Source organism: Mesoplodon mirus (genome assembly GCF_964341445.2).
Source record: "Mesoplodon mirus genome assembly, chromosome: 4".
NCBI lineage: Eukaryota > Metazoa > Chordata > Mammalia > Artiodactyla > Ziphiidae > Mesoplodon > Mesoplodon mirus.
Genome location: NC_138979.1, coordinates 52,489,800 through 52,510,779, shown reverse-complemented (window position 1 = coordinate 52,510,779; position 20,980 = coordinate 52,489,800). Strand labels below are relative to the sequence as shown.

The 20,980-nt window shown below is 36.1% G+C and overlaps 1 protein-coding gene across 2 annotated transcripts in view; it reads left to right on the top strand.

Annotated features, from left to right (window-relative positions):
- The window catches only part of VPS13C (vacuolar protein sorting 13 homolog C), a 177,828-nt gene that overhangs the window by 108,154 nt on the left and 48,694 nt on the right, over nt 1-20,980 (top strand). For both annotated transcript variants that reach the window (XM_082618382.1, XM_082618381.1), the window contains exons 42-51: nt 1,060-1,163; nt 1,573-1,740; nt 2,958-3,262; nt 4,555-4,702; nt 7,090-7,240; nt 9,506-9,618; nt 13,417-13,586; nt 14,946-15,193; nt 16,353-16,582; nt 18,320-18,412. In XM_082618382.1, the coding sequence (XP_082474508.1) occupies nt 1,060-1,163; nt 1,573-1,740; nt 2,958-3,262; nt 4,555-4,702; nt 7,090-7,240; nt 9,506-9,618; nt 13,417-13,586; nt 14,946-15,193; nt 16,353-16,582; nt 18,320-18,412 (1,730 nt within the window). The remainder of the gene's footprint in view (nt 1-1,059; nt 1,164-1,572; nt 1,741-2,957; nt 3,263-4,554; nt 4,703-7,089; nt 7,241-9,505; nt 9,619-13,416; nt 13,587-14,945; nt 15,194-16,352; nt 16,583-18,319; nt 18,413-20,980) is intronic.

Below are 20,980 nucleotides of genomic sequence, written 5' to 3'. Positions count from 1 at the left end.
CATCATCAGCCTCATATAAAGATGAGTTCAGATTATACCATGGGTTCTGGAGCCAGCCTGCCAAGGTTCAAATTTTGGCTCTAACGCTTACTGGCTGACCTTGAGCAAATTAATTAATGTTTCCGTGCCTGAGTTCCCTCTTCTGTAAAATGGAGATAGTTATAGTAATTATTCATGGGATTGTTATGAGGATTAAGTTTACAAATTTACATGTATTAAGAAAAGTGCCTGGTATGTACATAATAAGCAGTTAACAAGGGGTTAGAAAATCAGTTCCGTTCAACAAATGTTACTGAGTATCTATTTATGCATAGCATAGTAATGATTTAGGTTCATTCTTGGGGCTTAACTTAGTAGGCATTCTCTCATTCACTCTGAGGAGTGGTTTTAGAAATCATGCCTTTAGAAATTATGAGAATGACAAACATTTTTTTGGAGAGACATGTTAAAAGATTGTGTTTTAGATACAGTTTACTGTAGAAAGAATAGTATTTATTCATCAAATTATATTTAATTATAATTCCAATTCTTTAGTTTTCAGAGTAATAGTTTTCATTATATAATGTTTGTAAAATAACTGTTTAACAAATGTTAGGTGTCATCATAAATGACCAATTCTGATCTTACTAATAATGCACAGGATACTTGTGTTTGGAGACCTGTGATTAATTTTCTTTGACATTTGATTTCTTTTGTTTTAAAATTTCCACAAAGTTTTATGTATGAGATGCTTCTAGCACTTAAAGATATTATAATCTTTCTTAGGTATCTCATACATAGAAGTTGTTACCTTTGGGACTTCCCTGGTGGTCCAGTGGTTAAGACTCTGTCTGGGCTTCCAGTGCAAGGGGCATGGGTTGTATCCCTGGTTGGGGAACTAAGATCCCACATTCCCACATGCCACTTGGCGTGGCCAAAAAAAAAAAAAAAAGAAGTTGTTCCCTTTAATATGTCTAATAGTAATTTTTATCTATGCTCTATCCTGGTAGTATATTATTGAATTAAAAACCACTAAATTAGTTCACTTGGATTAGGTGAAAAGTGTTGTGTTTCCCACAGGAATGGATGCCTCTATTTCTGTGAGGCCAAAGCAGACCGACATGTTTGCCAGACTTAAGGATATCATAGTTACGAATGTTGATTCGACTTCCATTCACAAAAAGGTAATTAAAAGATACATTTCTATATTGAAATATATTTTTGTTTTTTGGGGTTTGAGCTGCCTTTAATCATTTGTTCAGTGTATATTTATTATCTGTCATGTGTCAGGCATTTTGTTAGGGAGTAAGCATGAATATGGTCATCATCTGCTTTCATAGTGTATATAGACTAGGTGATTTGTAAAAGTTATTTCTAACCAATTAAGTGATTGATACCTCCATTGATAAAACTTCTTTTATAGATATAGGAAAAAGTTATTGTCAAGTTAAATGTTTTTAACTAATAATTTGTTGAAGGTTGAATTTAAGTGATGCTTCTTTATATATCAAGGATTCTGTAATAAGGAAACTTATTTATAATACAGTGATACAGCTCTTTTGATATAATAACCAGTTAATTTAATACTTTTAGGCTGTCTGTATTTTGGGAGATGAAGTCTTTAGGTTCCAAATGACTCTTTATCCTGACGCCACAGAAGGAAAAGCCTATGCTGATATGTCTAAAGTAGATGGCAAACTTACTTTCAAAGTGGGTTGTATTCAAATTGTTTATGTTCATAAATTCTTCATGTCTCTTTTGGTAAGTTTATTTTTAAAATATATTTATTTCTCATTGACACCTAAGTATCTTTGCCTATAAATCTGAACCTAGGTAGTCAAACAAAATCTTTACTAATAGGGCCATGTGATAAACTCCCAAATGCTGAATAGAATATTACAATTAAGGAAATCCTTTACATGATGGAAAACTAAATGAATTTTTGTAATCATTGTTTTGAACCTGTGAATGATCATTCTTTAACATTTCCATAGTTATATATTTTGAAAGTACTTTCTGATGTTTTAATTAGGCTTTTCAGTGTTATTTATTTTATGAGAGACCCTTAAAAGGTACTTAGCAAAAAGAATCTTTTAAGGAGGTCATCAGGCATTTGAAGGACTAATACTGGAACTTACAGCTTTTGATTATAGTTATGATCAACAAGGCCATAAAATTCTTTTAATTATTTATTTCCATGTAAGTGTCATGGGCTGAAGAGTTTTGCCTATGCCTCTTAGCAGGGCTGTTAATCAAAGCTTTTAAGTTATGGATTTCTACCTAAACCATCATGTTTTATTTTTCTGGAAAGTAATTTATTTGGAGGGGGGTTAGTTTAATAAACTAAATAAACCATTTGCATTATTAATGGAAGAATATTGCTTCCAATTCTTTTCTGCATTGGAAAAAATCTTTCTGTTTTTAGTTGAAATTGAGGTGAAAGATCTCACTGTAAATAAAGAATTTTTGACTCTTATTAATGATTGCAAGATTGTAAACACTTCAGCACCTTTGCTCATGTTAGAGTACGCTTAAGAAAAGAACCTTTAGAAATAAGCGGGCAAAACCTTAGTTTCTAAAACTAAGGACTAAAACTAATAGACTTTATTCCTATGACCTAGAGGTACAGAATTAAAGCAACTTTGGGAGATGTAAAGAGTTCTCCTTCATCTTTTTATTTAAATTTGAATTAAGATGACAACATTCATGAGTAAAAGGGATATCTTAAAAAGTATTGTTACCAAAATTTGTCAAAAAACAAATAATTCTGAAATACATAAAGTGAAAGTTAAAGGATTCTTTCTTCCACTTGTTAATTATCACAGAGTGTATCTTACTAGACTTTACTCCATGTACACAGTCATAAATAACGTCTCTTTTATATCACCTCTTTTATTTAGTTTTTCTTTTTTAAAGTTTTTCCTTTTGAAAATAAATTCTGTTTCGGGGGAACTCTAAATACCAGTATTTTCCAACAGAACTTCCTCAACAATTTTCAAACTGCCAAAGAAGCTTTGAGCACAGCTACAGTCCAGGCTGCAGAAAGAGCTGCTTCCAGCATGAAAGACTTGGCTGAAAAGAGCTTCCGCCTTTTGATGGATATCAATTTGAAAGCACCAGTTATTATCATTCCTCAGTCTTCAGTATCGCCTAATGCTGTTATAGCAGATCTGGGTTTAATCAAAGTTGAAAACCAATTTAGCGCAGTTTCTGTGGAACAGTATTCTCTTCCCCCAGTCATTGATAAAATGAACATCCAACTCACTCAGCTGAAGCTGTCCAGGTATAAATATATAATCCAATGGCGAATTGCTTACTAGAAATAGAATTTTCATAAAATCTTTGCCAGGGGTAAAACACTCTAGTGATTTATGGTTCTTATTCCTTATTTCTTCTAATTATGAAACCTTGACTGTTGGTTTTTGGTTAGTGGTTTATAATGGTGGATCTCATAGAATCTACATCTTGTCTTACTAAATTTATAACATGTTTTTTTTTTTAAGTAGGTGTTTTTTTTTTTAATTAATTAATTTATTTATTTATTTTGGGCCGTGTCGGGTCTTCATTTCTGTGCGAGGGCTTTCTCTAGTTGTGGCAAGTGGGGGCCACTCTTCATCGCAGTGCGCGGGCCTCTCACTATTGCGGCCTCTCCCATTGCGGAGCACAGGCTCCAAACGCGCAGGCTCAGTAGTTGTGGCTCACAGGCCTAGTTGCTCCACGGCATGTGGGATCCTCCCAGACCAGGGCTCGAACCCGTGTCCCCTGCATTAGCAGGCAGACTCTCAACCAGTGCGCCACCAAGGAAGCCCCTATAACATGTTTTTTTCACTCTATAAAAATTTCCTATTATAAAATTATAGTTTACTCAGTAATACTTAATTTAGATTTATTTTTATTTATTTGCTCTGCACATAGCTATTTTCATTTCTGTACAGAGACAAAGACTTCTTAAAATGTAATATAATTTAAGATTTATTTCTCATTTCCAAACCTTGTCACATTTAGGAATTCTCAGTAAGATATCTAATGGATTATCAAATCCAAATGGGAAAGTGTTTGCTCTGTTGAATGACAAGAGTAAGTTATTTGGTGGTTCAAATGTTTGTTGGCAGGCAGGCTAGATATGACTGTTACAATATGCTTGTTTAACTTCTAGGTTTGGTGAGTTTTTCCCTTTGAGTTTGGAGAAGTACTAATAACATAAACCTAAGGGCTAAGTAGAGTATCACTTTCTTTGTCCTCCAATTTTAGGAGGAGGTAACATTTGTTTGTATGACGTTGGACTAGTTGCTATTAAATATCTTTGTGAAAGATAGTAAATAGTGTAATAGTCATGCTTCATAAAATTTGTCCCTTTGAAATCAGCATTACATAGGCTTTTACATAGCTCTGCATATAAACTTGAATTATTCTGATGCAGATTGATTTGTGAAAAGAAACATGTTCTAAAAGAACTCTGATAGCAGCCTTTAGTGTTTAGAAAAATGCTCCGTGGAAACTGTTACACAGTATGATAGTCTTCATTTTAAAATGTAGATTTTAGAAATGTAAAATAAATTCTTATTTATCTTTCAGAACAATTTTGCAGGCTGGCTTACCACAGCATGACATTGGAATTTTAAAACCAGTCAACATGCTTTTATCCATACAGCGAAATTTAGCAGCATCATGGTATGTGAAAATTCCAGGGATGGAGATAAAAGGAAAACTAAAACCTATGCAGGTAAGTATATGTATAAAATACATGAAAATTGCTAGATAGGCTTTTATCGTTGGTCACAGTGTAGTAGTTCAGGAGGACATCAGAAGTGATAATACATTTAAAGGGAATGCTTTGTTAACTGGAAATGAAGTTATCCTAGTTTCCCACACTTTTCTTTTTTTCACATTAATTGGATATTTGGTAAAACCAAGCAAGAACTCTGAGGTTAAAAGCTATGGAGTCTACAGAAAATATTATTAGTAATTTTAGAAAATTCTATTAAAGTTTTAAGGCAGTTAAATTATAAGAAACTGTAAAGTGATATTTAGATACCACATTCAAAGCAGCTTAGTAGTATATTTAATGTATAGAAGCACTCTTTTATAGAAAAGTGGACATTTTCAATAAGTGAATATGTTTATTTGGTAAGCATATAAACCACAATACTTTTTTTTTTAACATCTTTATTGGAGTATAATTGCTTTACAATGTTGTGTTAGTTTCTGCTTTATAACAAAGTGAATCAGCTATAAGTATACATACATCCCCCTATCTCCTCCCTCTTGTGTATCCCTCCCACCCTCCCTATCCCCCCCCCACCCCGGGTGGTCACAAAGCACCAAGGAAACAGCAATATTTTTAATACTGTAGTTAGCAGGTCATATGTAGGCTCACAGGAAGAGATGATACTGGTCGAAGATGGTCATGGAAGTGTAGGAATCTTACGGTTCTTGTGCGCCTGTGGGTGAAACTGTTGAAGCCAAACAGTAGGGGATAGGGAAAGGGAGGGGGTGGCTAAACAGAATATGTGAAAGACAAATAAAAATTTAGTAGTTTAGTGGGTTTTGATGTCTGTGATTATTTCAGAGTTAGTTCTAAGATTAAACAAGAAGGGTCAAAGGAGCAGAGTCCTACTAGGGAAGATGTTAAAATTGAAGTTTGTTGTAGGAATGAAAGATCCCTCTCTGTAGTATGAGTAGATACGATATATGAGGAAGAACATCTGTTCAGGGTATTGATAGAGACTTTTCTATTCCGAAATATGAGACTGTTCTCTTAAATTCTCCCTTGCTAAGATTAGCTCTCAGAACTAATATTTGATCCTTTTCAAATACTAGGAGGTGGTGAAGTTAGCTGTTCTTCAGGCAGCTATGATATCTTGGTTGGTGTCACAACTGGGAATGAATATACAAAGAAGTCCTAGGGAGTTAAAGTGGCATCTGTTATCTAAGGACTGGGGCTTGGAGCAAATAAGAAATCCCTGGTCATTGTCTCTTGCTAAAATATCTCCCCAGTTTCATTTAGGCTGGGAATCAGGCAATTTCCTTGGTGATAGGGACCTAATTTGGGGGACATAGGGAACTCTGATGTTCAGAAGAAAAGGTGCTGTGAATGTATCTGTGTGAATTTGTGTTTAGGTACTTGAAAAAGGCCTTTTGGACCACTATGTGTGTAGGGGAAGTGTACAAAAGATGGAAGGATTAAAAGGTTTAATGGATCTTAGCAGCCAGTAGCATCTTTGTTTGTTCTAGCAGCTTCATGTTGTTGTGTAGCCACCCATGAGGTAGATGATATTATTCCTATCTTAAAGATTAAGAAACTTGAGTTAGGGACTTACCTGGTGGCGCAGTGGTTAAGAGTCCGCCTGCCAATGCAGGGGACACGGGTTTGAGCCCTGGTCCGGGAAGATCCCACATGCCGCGGAGCAACTAAGCCTGTGTGCCACAACTACTGAGCCTGCGCTCGAGAGCCTGTGAGCCGCAACTACTGAAGCCTGTGCGCCTGGAGCCGGTGCTCTGCGGGAGAGGCCACCGCAGTGAGAAGCTCACGCACCACGATGAAGAGTAGCCCCTGCTCACCCCAACTAGGGAAGGCCCGTGCGCAGCAATGAAGACCCAATGCAGCCAAAAATAAATAAATTAAAAAAAAAAAAAAAAGAGCTGCATTGCAGGAGAGCATCTTTTTCCTTCTTGGTGGAGACTGGAAACTGAACAGCATTCTTCCTGTATTGAGCTTGGAGGAGAGTAAATAATGTGGAGGAAAAATCCAGTAGTGGATGAAAAGAGAGAGAAGCAGAATGGAGATGAGGAACTAGGGAGAGGGGAGAGGGACACAGGTCCAGGAACAGGACAAGATAGATAGTAGCAGTTAAGGCAGGAAGAAGGGAGTACCGGAAGTAGGGACTTGGATATGAGTGGAGGCAGATGCGTGTTTACACACAGGAGTAATGTCTAATACTGTACAAGATGAAATACTTTTATCCTGGTATTCATGGTCACAACTTGCTTTTTTTTTTTTTAGTTAGATGTACAGTTAGTTAATTTGAAGGACCATAAATTAAGACATAGATATTATATTTTGCATTTTTTATTACTTTGTATTAACAACAGCCTATTGTTGCTTTCTAGGTTGCTCTCAGTAAAGATGACTTAACAGTTTTAATGAAAATTTTGGTAGAGAATCTTGGAGAAGCTTCTTCACAGCCAAGCCCTACACAGTCTACCCAGGAGGCTATAAGAGTAAGAAAAGACGTTTCCAGTAGACCTGACCACCTCAAAGGTATAAATTGATGGTGATTTTTGCTTTGATTATAGAGAAAAATTAGTATTAATGCCATATTTAGTGTTGTTTTTAGTTGTCCAGCATAATGTGGTGTGAATGATCCAGCCTTTTATTGTATTATTTACTGTGGAAAATCAGCTGAGGCTGCCTTGAAGCTCCCAGGGGAAGGAGATAGGCTCATTGCTCTAAAGGGAGGGCCCACCTCTTATCGCCTGCTTGATGCATATTTGCCCTTTATTTGTGAAAGGTGAATTTGTCCAATTCAGGGGGCACTGAGGGGGTGTACTTTGAGAAAAAGCAAAGTAGGCATGTAGCATAATAAGATCCCAAACTAATTGAGAGAAAAGGACCTTGGTGTCATACTCAGATGACTGGTCCGTAAAAAAGGAAGGTATTCTTGTTTAGTAACAGCATTACTTATCTGGCTTCACTGGGGAGTGTGATATAGTCAGATACATAAGGGAGTTTCCCAGATTATTAAAATTGAATCTTTCAAAAGCGCTGAACCTTTTAAATTCAGCCATTTTTAAAAGATAATTTTTCTAAAATATAAGGTTTCTTTCTGCTTTCTTGACCAATTATATAGAATAATTTTATAATTGCACTTTTTTCATCATTTAAAATCGTTATGTGAATATCATATGTTTTATTTTAGACTGTGAATAGGTTAATATTTCCATGGCTAAAAAGAGATGAAGTGTTCCTTGTCCATATAATAAATGGTCCCAGACTGCTGTGCTTTTATAATTCTCAGGTCATCAGCTGTTACTTATGACAACAGTCGGTAAAACTGTCAGTTAATAACACTGTACCAGCACTGCTTCACCTATAGTTAGGTCTGGTGTGGTTTTTTTGTTTGTTTTTTGTTTTTTTTGCGGTACGCGGGCCTCTCACTGTTGTGGCCTCTCCCGTTGCAGAGCACAGGCTCTGACGCGCAGGCTCAGCGGCCATGGCTCACGGTCCCAGCCGCTCTGCGGCATGTGGGATCTTCCCGGACCGGGGCACGAACCCGCGTCCCCTGCATCAGCAGGCGGACTCTCAACCACTGCACCACCAGGGAAGCCCCGGTCTGGTGTGTTTTGAAATCACAAAATAAATGACTAGAGCAGTGTGAAAAATAAGGTTTTTCGTTCAGGATAGTTATGAGTACTACATGAGTTTAGTGAGGTCAGCATCTCCCAGGTTAAGTTCATGCCACTGTATAGACAAATGCTAGATAAGTAGGCTGTAGCTCAGGTTAGACAGGAACTGTGTACACATGAATAAACTGTAGCAGGCAAGCTTTATGTGATTAAGGATCTCATTATGTTCAGCTGTGGTCAATTCGTGTCTCTGGTTCAGGCTATACAGTTAATGTGGTACTTGGGAAAACTTGTGAGTTCAGATGGAAAAGCTACAAAGATGATGAAGATTGGAATGTAAATTATTTTCAGGAAAGGTAAAGGAAAAAACCCTAGAGCTTTCCAACTTGGAGAAGCCTTTATCTGGTTAAAGTTATGCAGTGTTTGCTCTTCCAGTAACTTGTACAGTAAGAATAGACTTTCCTATAAATGACCAAAAGAATAGAATCAATCTCCAAAAGAGATTGCAGAATGACTTTGTACGAGTGATTGAAAGCAATATCTATTGTTCTTTGTCTAAAAAGTTTCTGCCTAAAGATGAGGGGAGAGACTGAATTATTTGTCGAGGTCTCTTTCACCTCAGAATTCCGAAGTTTCCCTGTCCCAAATTATATTTGAGCTCTCCTCGACTCTGCTTTTGAATTACATTCTGTTCTTCTTGTAAAGGTAATGGATTGGGTGATATAGGTAATTAAAGATAGTGAAACATGAACTACACTAGCAGAGGATCTTTTACTGACTGGCTGTCTGTTGTAGGACAAAGTATTTTACTTTTCTCTACCTCCAATTTCATAATCTCTTGAGAATGGCTTGTAACCAGTTAAGTGAAATGCTTTGATAATTATGAACTATAATGAAGTAGTCTTGCTCTGGATGGGCTTTTTAAAAAAAGTTGTCTCTATACTCTTTGCAAGACCCTCTCTCTTTTTATTTTTAATGTAGATAGTCTGTCTGGCTCTGTCACTTTGCCTTGTATTAAATATATATGGAATACATGCCATTTTTGTTAATTGTCTCATAATGATTTAAAGAATCCTTGAAAATATGATATAAATTTAGAATCTTAGCTTTTAAAATATGTATAAAATCATATACATACTTAAAAGCTTTTTAATTTTCATATTTATGTTTGAACCATCAGAACAAGAAGATGGGACAGGCTCAAAGCTTTCTTTGGACCAGAATGTCACTCTCCAGTTTGACTTTCACTTTGAATCTCTTTCTATTATACTTTATAACAATGATCCCCACCAGGTATGTAGTTAATGTCTGCATCTAGGAATATGTCTTTAGCTCTTGATATTCAATTTTAGAATGTTGTCATTTTTTGATGTGACTTTTCTTCTCAAAATTGATGTGTCTATTAAATTCTATTTGGCTTAGAGAATATGCATTGGTCTTGCTCTCTATTTTCACTTTGAAGTGTTTTTATTTTATTAAATATTTTATTTGTTTATTTTTATTTTTGGCTGTGTCAGGTCTTCATTGTGGCATGCAGGATCTTTTTGTTGCAGCACACGGGCTCTTGCAGCGCGTGGGCTTCTCTCTAGTTGTGGTATGGGGGTTTTCTCTTCTCTAGTTGTGGTGCACAGGCTCCAGGGCACGTGGGCTCTGTAGTTGTGGCACACGGGGTCCAGAGCGTGTGGGCTGTGTAGTTTGTGGCATGCAGGCTCTTTCGTTGAGGCGTGTGGGCTCAGTAGTTGAGGCGCGTGGGCTTAGGTGCCCTGTGGCATATGGGATCTTAGTTCCCCGACCAGGGATCGAACCTGCGTCCCCTGCATTGGAAGGCGGATTCTTTACCACTGGACCACCAGGGAAGTCCCAGTGTTTTTAATCTTACTAGGCCAAGGAAAAGTTCTTACTTTTTTCCAAGTAATATCAGCACTAAATCACAACCTATCTCTAGGAGAAGAATTTTATATATGAGTAATTAATTTTATGTACAATTTTATTACATAGCTAGATATATATGCATATTTAACTAAGGAAAATAATTTAGTAGTGGCTTTGGAACCTTAGAGGATTATTTTTAAATTCATGATATCCATTATATATAAGCATTAATTATGTTTCTCTTGAATAAATTTTATATGTAGTAGATACATTTTAAGGGTACTGATGAGTGAATTGAGGAACCAGGGTCTAGTGCCATTATGATTTGAACCACATAATGTGTAATTGATATTTTAGAAAGCTATTTTTTTATTATATAGGTAGTGTCTTCTAATAAATGTTTTTGATTATATCAATTAATATCTCATAATACTCATACATATAGTACCCATAATATGCAGTGATTATAAGTATTATATCTGTTGTTTATGTCCATTTACATGTTTTCTTATGTTTCATATTGTTTTCTAAACGTTATCCAATACTCATATATTGTTGTTGTTGGGCCTTGGGCTAGTGTCTGTCATTGGTGCAATGGACTGCCTTAATTTCATTTTTTTTTCCAAATTGTATTGAAGTATGGATGATTTACAGTATTGTGTTAATTTCTGCTGTATATCAAAGTGATTCAGTTATATATATATATATTCTTTTTTTATATTCTTTTCCATTATAGTATATCACAGGATATTGAATATAGTTCCCTGTGCTATACAGTAGGACTGTGTTGTTTATCCATCCTATATATACTAGTTTGCATCTGCTAATCCCAAACTCCCAATCCTTCCCTCCCCCTTGACAACCAGAAGTGTGTTCTCTTCATCTATGAGTCTGTTTGTGTTTCGTAGATATGTTCATTTGTGTCATACTTTAGATTCCACATCTAAGTGATATCGTATGGTATTTGTCTTTCTCTTTCTGACTTACTTTGCTTAGTATGATAACCTGCAGGTCTATCCATGTTGCTGCAAATGGCATTATTTCATTCTTTTTATGGCTGAGGAGTATTCCATTGTATACATGTACCACATCTTCTTTATCCATTCATCTGTTGATGGACATTGAGGTTGTTTCCTTGTCTTGGCTATTGTGAATAGTGCTGCTGTGAACATAAGGGTGCATGTATCTTTTCAAATTATATTTTTGTCTGAATATATGCCCAGGAGCGGGATTGCTGGATCATATGGCAACTCTATTTTTAGTTTTTTGAGGAACATCTATACTGTTTTCCATAGTGGCTGCGCCAATTTCCATTCCCACTAACAGTGTAGGAGGGTTCCCTTTTCTCCACACCCCCTCCAGCATTTGTTATTTGTAGACATTTTAATGTTGGCCATTCTGACTGGTGTGAGGTGACTGCCTTAATTTCTAATGTTTAATGTTAAGAAAGAGATCAGAAAATGATGTAATGGAAAATGAACAGTTAAATGGGTTCTTCATTTCAGTTAAGGTACTATCATTCTACTGGTTTCTCAGACTTAGAATCATGGTGTCTTCTTTTACTTCCTTCTTTGTAGACCTTCTTTATTCATTTAGATAGAGTACTGTCAGTTTTTTCTTTGAGTGAACATTTGTTCTTTCCTGGCAGTTTTCACTGCTGCTTTATTTGAAACTTCTTAGCTCACACAGTACTGCAGTGGCTTCCTTGTTTGTTGCTCTTTTTCCTTTCATCCATCCTAGACATTGGCACAAGTCAGGTTCCTCAATTAATCTTATGTAGCTGTTTACAACTTCCCATTCTACTTAGAAAGCATTCAGTGTTATGTTATGTGAATTTTAACTTATTAGAAAAATTCATTGGCTCCAAATTGTCTACATCAGTAACCATATCACAAACGCTATTATATTGTGATCAGTAGACGTGTACTGGTCATTTCTATTAATAGTTACAGATCACAAGTTTGTGAATTATTTGCATTTTTATAAATTAAAGGCATTCCAAGTTTTCCCATAATAATTTCATTCTGACCCACTTACATGCATTGTACTCTTTTGAGTGAGAGAAGATAGGGAGTTATAACCAGTGTGCCAAGAACTGTGCATCACCAGTACCCTCATATCAATGCCGTGGTCTGTAGTGAGCAATTATGACTGAACTGATCATCTTTACTTCCCCGAATTTTTGGTTTTTTTTTTTTTTTTTTTGGTTGGTTGGTTACAAAGATTGAGGTCCTTTTTCCTTAAAGTTTAAATATTTGGTTTAGGATCTGAGACCATGATTAGACCTCCACATTTCTTTCCAGACATCATTCCCTACCTTTCTTTTATTGGAATATTTAAGCCTAAGATGCCAGTCTGTACCTTTTGCCCTCAGAGCATCTTGAATTGTTTGCTCATGTTTTTTCCCCATCTAGAATGTTTTCTACCCCTCATAGCCTATCTGATTCCACTCAGTCTCTCAAGCTCAGTTAGTTCTCAACCTTCTTCATGAATTTTTCCCAGCCCACAATGATCTCTTTGACCCTAAGAGCTTTTGCTGTTTATATTCTTTACCTAATCACTTAATATCCTTTGTGGCATATGGGAAGATATAAGTATGAATAAATAAGTGACGATATATCATTTTTTAATTATTTACAACTTACAGCGTCTCCTTGGGATGTTCCTTGTAATGTATTTCTATTGTATTTTTTCAGTTAGAGTATAAGCTCACTGAGATCACCTACTATGCCTTATCCTTTCTCATAAAGCCACTAGTTCCTCTCACAGAGTGTTTTACAGAAGAGCTCATTAAATATTGGGTTGGCCAAAAAGTTCATTTGGTTTTAAATAAAAATAAAAGACCTTTTTCATTTTCACCAAGAAGCTTTATTGAACAATGTATTCATTAACCAAATGAACATTTTGGCCAACCCAATATTTGTAAGTTAGCATGATTGATTGACAGTTTCCTGGGGTTTTTTTATTTGCATTGAATTGTAAATTAGAAATTTTTATGTATTAACCCTTGTTGAAGATCAGCACACACACATATATTTATTTGTATGTGCATATACAGTCACAAACATGCATATTATTCTTTGTTCCAGTTTTAATGCCCATACTTTAAAAATTTGTGGTATGGATTTGCTTTTAACCTCTGAGTTAAGAAATGTGTTTAAAAGTAATTACCTAACACCTGAAGATAATTGATTCTTTTGCTTGAAAAATATACCACAGGAATCCAAACTTTCATTTCATAATGACAGTTTCCGGCTTGGTGAACTCAGACTACATCTTATGACCTCTTCAGGGAAGATGTTTAAGGATGGCTCAATGAATGTCACTATTAAACTTAAGACATGCACCCTTGATGATCTCAGAGAAGGAATTCAGAGAGCAACATCAAGGTTTGTCATCTCTGAATTTGCCGCACGTTATATAAGGTTGACATTGCACTTGGCCTTGCTACCAGGCATTGATTGCTCAGCTTAGGTCAGAAGGCGTCTTTTGATCATCCTTTTTGGGATTCTGTTCCTTGGGATTATCAAAAGACGTCTTTGGTCATATTTCAGTTTGAAGTGCATCAAGAAGTAGTGCTAATTTCAGGTTCAGTTGCTTTAAAGTTTGAATAAAAGGAAGTTAATAATAAAATAGAGTATTGTCTTAAAAGTGGGAACTAAGAAACTGTAAGAATTTTAATAGTTAAATCCACATGGGGTGGTTGATTGGTGATATATTTTTCTAAATTGTTCACAGTAGGCAGAATCTTTTTTTCAAAAAAGCCTTAAAGTTATGGATCTTTCTTTTGTTTTATTTTGTCTATATATTTTAAAACAGTTTTGTGAAATTTCTTTAAAAGTTTTAGTAGATCAACTATACTTAAAAAAAGACCCTACAGGATTAAAAATAAAAATGGAATCCCTAATTTTCACATTATCAACTCATTTTTGAAAGATTAATTTATATCACCCTACTATAAAATGAGAAACATGCAACTTCAATAGCCTAATTATATTTTTATTCCTTTCCCAAATAATGAGATGCATAATATTTTTGTCCTTGTTGTTTTTTGGAGAAAAACTATTCTGCTACTTGAAGTTGGACCCGTTGAATATGTATTGAATACTTCTGAGCCCTTTGTTTTTCTAAGAGATGAATAAATGAGGAAAGAGTGCTATCATGCAACCAGCTTTTCTGATTTGCAAATTTCATGTCTTGGGGTAGCAATCTAGGCAAGGGTGATAAAGGCCATCCTTCTGTATCATAGCCTGCTCTTTGCAGTGCACATGAGGATGTGTGGGAATTACTATATCATTGCAGACGCTTGATGAACACTGCCTGATTTGAATTACATTGAATAATTTGGGAGTCAGTTGTATAGGATGATCTTTGGAAACAAATTCTTTCAGGGAGGTTTTATTTTGTAAAATAATATAAAGAGGTTGTCTTTTAAATTTTGTGGGACCACATTAATGTGTTTTGTTAATTGCCAAACTTGCTTTCAGCAGTCATTGATTTGTTTTTCTAATATTGCATTATAGTTATAAAATATTCTATAATTACTTATTATCATGAACCTTGCTGTGGAGATTAGGAGACCATGTCTTGGTTGCTGATTGGCTAATTAGACTCGAGTTAACACTGATCTTTTTTCTATTCACAGATTGGAAACTGAAAGGTGAAAGAAAAATTATTAAAATGTATAGGAAAATTTTCATCTTTTTAGTTCTTTTAGAAGAAATAAAATAATGTATATATTTTTTCAGAATGATTGATAAGAAGAATGGCCAAGATAACAACAGTTCCATGATTGACATAAGTTACACACAAGACAAGAATGGAAGTCATATTGATGCTGTTCTTGACAAGCTGTATGTTTGTGCCAGTGTGGAATTTCTGATGACTGTGGCAGATTTCTTTATCAAAGCTGTACCTCAGAGTCCAGAAAATATGGCTAAAGAATCACAGATTCCACTGCGACAGACTGCCTTAGCAAAAATCAAGATGGAGAAAGGTTAGCAGAATTTATCTGTCAACTTTTATATTTTACCGAAATTACAAACTGGAAAAAAGAGAAATGGAGAACTTAAGAATGTAAAATTGTTCTTTCAAATTTAAATGTATTCAGCAGAAAAACCTTAGTAAGCATAGATTTTTTTTAAGAGAGAGGTGGAGTAAAAATATGTATTGGATCAGGCACCAGGAAACCTCTGCTGTGGTTCCAACTCTGCCATTAACATTTCTTTACCCATCCAGAAATACAGCCTGTTTTATAAAAAGGGAATCTTTTATTCAAAGAAAATATTTGGAAGAATTAAATCATATTGAAGAGCAATTAAACAGCTGAAAGCAGAGGGTGGAAGTATTGGAGGATCCAGCATGACACCCCTGGACATCACCTTAGATTACTTAAACTTAGCAGAGGGTTTGCACAAGAATGGTCTCCGTGTATGCTGGTGCCACTCCCTGACCCATAAACCATTTATTCCAGCATTGCCAAGTAGATCAGTGATTTTCTCTGTTAAATTGTGATTGTCTGAGGTCAGTCATTTTTCTCTCTAATGTGCAACTCAGCAAGATTGGAAAACTGCCGTTTACTGGCAAGGTCAGAATTTTATTTTTACCTTTCCTTCCTTACCATTTACCTTTCTTAAACAGTAATCATGTGATATCTCTGTATTCATATATGCATGTAATTTGTTTATACTATAGATTGTATGACACTAACTGTAGACTTAAGGTTGAAATCAAGGCAGACAAGTAATAATGGCCTGTGTACGTATCAGGGTTTCCTGTCCTCTTCCTGATACTCCCCTCGCCTGTTTTCCCTTCCTTGCTCCTGCAGCATAACATAGGACACACTCAGACGTATACACACATGCATCGCATATATGCGTTAATTCTGACAAAAAGAACTTCAAAACAAGATGATTTCTGCTAGGTCAAAGTGAGAATGATCTTCTTAACAACAGATTGCATTATCCCACGTAATCAGCATTTGTTAATAATCATTTATCGTCAGTCTTTACTGATCAGTTGTTAATATTGTTACTTTCACCATATCCATAATAGCAGGATATTACAAGCAACTTAGCAACTTACAGATAACATGTACCCAAGTGACAAGATTTACTTTACTAGAACTTTTATGGTTCTTATTTTTGTTTCTTCAGATGACTCTGTAAGACCAAATATGACTTTAAACGCCAAGATCACAGATCCAGAAGTGGTGTTTGTTGCCAACCTGACAAAGGCTGACGCTCCTGCTCTGACAGCCTCATTCTGGTGTAACCTCTGTCTATCGACATCCAAACTCGAACAGATAATGAAAGCTTCTGTGAGAGATCTTAAAGTGCTTGCTTGCCCTTTTCTCAGAGAGAAGAGAAGAGAAAACATTACCACAGTAAGAATTACCTTATATTCTAAGCTTGGATTGAAGGATGGCAGATATGGTTGATTCATAGAATCCCAGAATGTGAGAGCTCTGTAGGACTTCAGAGAGTATTTACTCCAGCTTGAGATTTTACAGATAAGGATGTTGAGTCCCAAAGATGTTAAATGATTTAGCCATGTCTGTAGTGACAGAACTGTAGACCGTCTCCAGACTCATTTTCATTATACTGTCTTTTGCTGAACAGTATTTGAATTTTAGTACAAAGCAACATTCCTTTTCAGCTGTTGCTTTTGTTCACCACAGTATATCCAATGAGTGAGTGGATGAATGAACCAAAAAATTCATTAGTCATGTGCCCAAAAGAGATTATGTTTTGCTTTATTACAAATTAACTTCAGTTGTGCTTTCACATTATAGTTGAAAAATATGGTTTTAGTTAATTAAATTTATTACTGTACCAAATGTTTTTTAATGTTAAATTGATAATTTTATGTTATAGAGCATCATTATATAATGTGACTCATTTGCAGTGTTATTTTAAATTTAAAAAAATTCATGGACAAAGTGACTTGCATAAAGAAGTGCAGTGCTAGGCTTAATCTATACTGTATCATGAAACATTCTTTTTAGCAGGATCATCTTTTTTTTTTTTTTTTTTTTTTGGTTGCACCGGGTCTTAGTTGTGGCATGCATGTGGGATCTAGTTCCCTGACCAGGGACCCCCTGCGTTGGGAGTGCAGAGTCCTATCCACTGCGCCACAGGGGAAGTCCCAGGATCATCTTCTTTTGACATGTCACAGAAAGCTTATATTAATCATTCTATTTAAAGCTCATCCTACTTTTTTTTTTTTTTTTTTTTTTTTTTTTTTTTTGCGGCATGTGGGCCTCTCACTGTTGTGGCCTCTCCCGTTGCGGAGCACAGGCTCCGGACACGCAGGCTCAACGGCCATGGCTCACGGGCCCAGCCGCTCCGTGGCATGTGGGATCTTCCCAGACCGGGGCACAAACCCGTGTCCCCTGCATCGTCAGGCGGACTCTCAACCACTGCGCCACCAGGGAAGCCCTCATCCTACTTTTTTAAAAATGAAAGTTATGCATACTAGTTCCCCCATTCAGTTCAGGTGCATTTTATTTGTTTCTTTAATGGTATTTAATAACATAGCCTTCATGGTTTTAATAAATCGTCGAATTTGAAGATTTGAAATCTATTCTAATAAGGACCTTACAGGAAATTCAAGACTGACCTGTTGTTAATCATCTGGAAGCTGTTCATTTACCTACCTTACTATAGTCTTTTTAAAAGGTGTTAACAGAACTGTTTGTTTAGAATAACATCTTCAAGTGATTTAGTGACCATAAAAATTATAATGAAATACCATTTCCATTTCCTCATTTACCTCTTTGCAAATGTAAGACCTTACCATAGTCCTTAGCTCATTTTTGTAGATATCTTAAAAGTGTATTTTACATAGGGCATCATTTAAAAGACATTTTAGCAAAAGGAAACATTTTAAACTTCTAATAGTAAATGTGCATTACTACTTAAGAATTTGGCATAAAGGAATTCATCAGAACCGCTTAAAGTCCTTTCCAACGGTCATAGACTTGTTATAGTTTGGAGGAGCCCTCACAAGAGATTCTCAGCTAATTTAATTTGCCTTTTAGCTTCTAGTTGTAGACTATAGTTAAAGACCTCAAATTAAGTTAAGACATGTTCATAAGTAAATTTCATTTATTTGTTTCTAGGTCTTACAGCCCTGTTCTCTATTTATGAAAAAATGTACATGGGCTTCAGGAAAAGAAGATATAAATATTGAAGTTGAAGAATTTATAATTAAGGTTAGTGCCTATCATATTATTTGGGTGAAGATCAATTCTTTTTTTTTTTAAATTAATTAATTAATTTATTTATTTTTGGCTGCATTGGGTCTTCGTTGCTGCACGCGGGCTTTCTCTAGTTGCAGCGAGCGGGGACTACTCTTCCTTGCGGTGCGCAGGCTTCTCATTGCAGTGGCTTCTCTTGTTGCAGAGCATGGGCTCTAGGCATGCGGGCTTCCGTAGTTGTGGCACCCGGGCTCAGTAGTGGCTCAGGGGCTCTAGAGCACCGGCTCAGCAGTTGTGGCACATGGGCTTAGTTGCTCTGCGGCATGTGGGATCTTCCTGGACCAGGGCTCGAACCTGTGTCCCCTGCATTGGCAGGTGGGTTCTTAACCACTGCGCCACAAGGGAAGTCCCACAATCAATTCTTATTTTTCTTATCTTTTGATGACTCTCACATCTAGAGCATTATGCTAGTCACATATTTAGTAATCAATAAAAACCTCTAATATTAAAATACATTTTTCTTTAATGCAAATGTTTGTTTCTGTTTTCTTTGAAAGAGTGCAGGTGACTCTTGAGCAACGTGGGGATTAGCAGTGCTTTAACTTTATAGTCAGGCCTCGGTTTATGCGGTTCCTCAGAATCTGCATTCCTCCGTGTCTGAGGTTCTACATCTGCGGATTCAAACAGCTGTGGCTCGTGTAGTACCATAGTATTTACTACTGAAAAAAAATCCACATATAAGTGAACCCCCGCAGTTCAAACCCATGTTGCTCAGGGTGAACTGCACTTTTAAATGATCAGGATAGTTTTTATCTAGTATATTTGTGTGTGTGTTGGAGATTGGGTTTGGGTGGTGAGAGCAGAGATGAAGTGGGAAGAGAAGGAAAGGAAGGATGGAGAAATGAGGTTGCTCTTATTTTATTTGCACTGTTATTTTTAGGCTTTTATTTGAGGTGTAGTTTGGTTGAATTTAATAATTATGTGATTAAATGTTTTATTTGTCTTATAAAATATTTATAATGACAGATGTATGCCAGAAATAAATTAGAATTTTTTTAATCTCTTACATTGGTAGTATTGAAAAAGCAATCTGCTCTCCAAAGTACTTTTCTCTCAATATTTTAAATTACTGGTTTGTCTTAGATGGTATTTTGTTAACAGATTTACTTTTCTACAGACTTAAAATGCTAAATGGGGAGAAAACTTGGATTTGCATGCATTTTGCCTGCGACAGTGGGTTATGGTGCTGAGGGATTGTTTTTCCATGTCTTTGTATATCACTTTACTTATGTATTGAGCACACATTTTTTGAGCCTTTACTGTGTATGAAGAATGTCCTGTACAAAGCACTGAGGGTACATGGTCCCTACATTCAAAAAACTTAGTGATATATGTGAGAGAAAGAAGTAAATGAGTGATTACTTTCAGCTTTCAGTGCTAGAGGTGTGCATGAGGTGGTCTTGGGGGTGCAGGCAGGAGCCTCCAGCTCAGACTAGGACATCAGGGGAAGCTTTCTGGAAGTGGGGCTACTTGAACTGAGCTTTGAACATCTGAGGGCGGTTAGATGGAGAGAGAGGGAAAGGGTTACCTAGACAGAACCAACAATATGCATAAAGGCAAAGGCTTGAAAAATCCTTTAAGGACTTGGAGGGTTGATCCCATGTGGATGGGGAGAATGGTGTGGTAGAGTCGTAGGACTGAGAACACTATTATAGGTGACATTAATAAGGCAATGAAGAAAAGGATTCAGTTGACAGGTAGGTAAGTTTGGGAAGTACTGCATACTCGCTCCTTCTTTTGGTGATGTAATCATATCTCCTTAGCATATTAAACAAGTAAGGGTTGTGAGAAGTGAACAGTAAAGGAATCCACTTAATTTCTTTAACCCAGTATTGCTGAAACTTTGGGAAACCATGGGTAGCTTAACTGATTAGGCATCAGGTCACAAAGAAGTTTGTGTCCTACGCTAAAGAGAGTTTTAGTCTTACCCTGTAAGTTATGGGGAGTTGTTGAAGATTTTAAACATAGGAATGACATGCTCAGATTTGGGTTTTAGAAAAATCATGTGGTGGGTGGCCCGAGATGGTGCTGACAGGACATGGAAGACATCATCGTTGCTAAGAACTAAGACACAATGATTGGAATGAGGAGGTGAGCAAAGATACTATCCAAAGATAATAGGAGGTGGAATTTTCAGATCTTAGGGTGAAAGGGGGTCCATGGTGATTCTCAGGTTTCCTATGTCAGTAAGACAAATGAAAACCATGTGTGTATATCTTGATGAGGATCACATACTTTGGTTTAGTTAATGCAGCTGGTTGAAAAATGAAAAATTCAGTTACACTTCTACATTTTTCTGTTCACATAACACTGTTTCACTCTGAATTAACTGATTTAACTTTAGGTTTCAACAATTGACATGCACGTTAGTCACTTAATTCTAGAATAACCTGGGCAGAAATCACTGTTTTGAGGTTAGTTGACTTGACACATGATTTTGTGTGTGCTCTTTTGTTTTCCTCAGTTATTAATTTAATATATTTAAAATTGTAATTAGTTACTTTAAATTTTGTGTGTTATGTA